General features: G+C 32.3%; 1 protein-coding gene across 1 annotated transcript; it reads left to right on the top strand.

The window, feature by feature from the left end:
* The first annotated feature begins 1179 nt into the window (after positions 1-1179).
* LOC108476638 (LOB domain-containing protein 29-like) lies at positions 1180-1977 on the top strand. The gene is made up of 2 exons (XM_017778912.2): positions 1180-1494; positions 1576-1977. Exons 1-2 carry the CDS (start codon positions 1216-1218, stop codon positions 1975-1977), a joined length of 681 nt encoding a protein of 226 aa, XP_017634401.1. The 5' UTR covers positions 1180-1215.
* Positions 1978-3116: the final 1139 nt, after the last annotated feature.

Here is a 3116-nt window from a genome sequence, read left to right on the forward strand (position 1 = left end):
GTATTTGTTTTCTTTGTTATTTCTTGGCAAAACATCCCCATATACCATTTTAGTTTTGTGTCACTACAAATCCACATGATTAATCAGCTTTTAGTGTGGCTGCTAATGAATTTGAAAAATTTGCATCAACATGGTTTTTTTTTTTTTTAAACCTCGGATATCTTTTAGTCATAAAAATAAAAATGGGAAAAGACAACTTTATCAGGTGGATTATAGCAAGCAAAGGAAGAGGGACCACTATTTCAACCCTAGAGATTATAATCATATCCGTATTAGCAATAGGGTAGGGACTAGGGACTAGGGGCTAGAGACCCTCTTGTATATACAGATCTTTTATAAGTCACCAACATCACACTATTCCATTCTAAGAGTTTTCATTTCTTTTATAAGGATTAGATTAGTTTTAATCCAAGATTGAAACACAAATCTTTTGAAATTAAGTGAACTTCTTTTTTGGTTTTGGTTAGATAACATTATTTAATCTCCACTTAGTCAGGCAGTTTGTTATATTATACTTATATAAATATATAAATCATCAATGTAAACTGAAGCTTGCTCTGATTGGTATATATATTTGATTTAACTAATAATGAGCCACACATGCTGCAAACTGCAGAGCTGAAACAATGAAAATGATCATCTAATTAAAGTGAGCTTCACATGTTAGAAGGGTTCATGATCAGTTCATTATTAAACTTCCGAAACTGATTGGTTCTTTTTTGTCTTATTTCCCAGCACGACAATGCTTTAGATTAAAACTCTGCAATCTTTGAATATATCCCAAGAAAAGTTTAGATAGATTAGAGCTCATCGAGACTTATATATCTGTAATAGCAGTGTTTGTTATAGGAATATATGAGTATATTTTATGTTGTAGACTCAGAAACCAAAAAGTTTTAACTGTATTTAATGATGGATGGAATGTCTATCTTAGGTTCTAATAATGATTTAGATGGTAACACTTGAATTTAGATTCTACTAGTGACAATATAGATTATACATGGAAGGGTGGGAGAGGGGTTTTAAAACGAAAATGTAAATAAAAAAAGAAAAGAAAAGAAATGTGTAGCCCAATAAGGGGACCAAATGTAATAAAGAAATGATTATTAAATGATCCACCTTACACTTCCACTGGTGTTTTATAAGGTCCTCGTTCAAACCTCTCCTGTCTGTAAGAACAAAAAGGAAATTAACCAAGAAAATAAAGAGTTCAAAATGACAGGTTCTGGTTCCCCTTGTGGTGCCTGCAAGTTTTTGAGAAGAAAATGTGTTAGAGGGTGTGTTTTTGCACCTTATTTCTCACATGAACAAGGTGCAACCCATTTTGCAGCCATCCACAAGGTTTTTGGTGCAAGCAATGTGTCGAAGCTGCTTGCTCACCTCCCTGTTACTGACCGCTGTGAAGCTGCTGTCACAATCTCATACGAAGCTCAAGCTAGGCTTCAGGACCCCGTTTATGGCTGTGTTTCTCATATCTTTGCTCTCCAACAGCAGGTTTTCTTCTTCTTCTTTTTTTAAACCACCCTTTGACCTTGTTTGATGCAATAAGCTGATCATGTTGCCAAATTCCTACAGGTTGCTAAACTAGAAGCACAACTTGCTTCTCTTACGGAGCAAGCATCTCAAAGCATTGTAAATGGCTCGGTTACATCAAACCCTAATGATGGAAAGCTTCCTTGTTCTCAGCTCCCAGATGTTCAAAGTTGGTTTCACCCTGATAATTCAAGCCTGGCACCAAATTTTAACCAGAGTTCATACGGTGAAAATGGGTTCTCGAATCCAAACTCATCAGGGATCTATTATGAGAATTCAATGGTCTCATCAGAAGAAGATCATATCTCGTTTACTACTTTTGTAGAGGCTCCTCATTCAATGTCTTCCTCCCTTGACATGCAAACAAATAACAGACAATGGAGTTTCCAGGATGTTGATGACCTTCAATCAATGGCCTTCGGGTATGCGCAAAATTCCAGATGAAGGGGGCTCAATGGAGAGGAAACAGTTCATGAAGACACCATGGACCTTCCAGTTTTGAATTGAATGCTGCTATGCTCCTGCATATTTTGAAGCATATGCACTTTTAGGAACCATAATAAATTAATGTTCATACAATATCTCAAACCCTATATCATCTACCCTACCATTATTTTCTGTAATCTAGAAAGAAATCTGTCTATGGCCTTATTGAGGACATCAATTTTTTTTGACATGATAAATTTACCGTCGTGAAAATGACCGATCAGGTTAATTATTTACTATTTGCAAGAAAATTATACTGATCAGGTAGCTAGTAATGGCTTGCTTATAGAGCACATATATATACTGTCATGAAACATTGAACTGGCTGTCTACTAATGGCTTGAATGTAGTTTACTCATGACTGAAGTGAACAATAATAATTAGCTTTGGTTATAGGTCAAAAGTCACTTTTGTTTTTCTTAGATTTCATTTTAGTCACTTATATTATTGTGTTGTAATATTTTAGTTACTAAATCGTTAATTACCGTTAAGGTGTAACGGTAAGCTGACGTAGTATCATTATTTCAAACAAAAATTTTAGGTTAAACTATACAATTGGTCTTCATTTTTTTTTGAGCAATTTTTTTAACTTTTCCTTTTTCTTTCTTTATTTTTCATTCTTTTCTGCTTTCCCTTCTATTTTCTTCCATTCTTCATCTTTTTTAAACGTAAAAGAATAAAATTAAATTACTCAAAACGAAAAATAAGAGGGACTAATTTGTAATTTAATCTAAAATTTTGGTTTAAATGATGATTTAACATGCTACGTCAGCTTATTATCACACCGTTAATGGCAATTAACGTTCAGTGACTAAAATGCAACTTAAATGAAATAAAAATGACTATTTTAAAATTTACCCATTATTAATATAAAAAAATTTAATATTAATATTAATGTTGTTATTCATTTTTCAATGCAAAGCAGATTTTTTGACTTGTCGTTGGAAATAAATTAATGATCCGCCCAATTTATTTATTTTTCCTACTTTATATATAAAATAATTTGAAATAATAAAAATTTTGAGTATTTTGAGATTTCAAATTTGAATTTTGTTCATAATTATTTTAAATTAATTATATAATTTAGAATTTATTTT

Source organism: Gossypium arboreum, chromosome 7, assembly GCF_025698485.1.
Source record: "Gossypium arboreum isolate Shixiya-1 chromosome 7, ASM2569848v2, whole genome shotgun sequence".
Classification (NCBI taxonomy): domain Eukaryota; kingdom Viridiplantae; phylum Streptophyta; class Magnoliopsida; order Malvales; family Malvaceae; genus Gossypium; species Gossypium arboreum.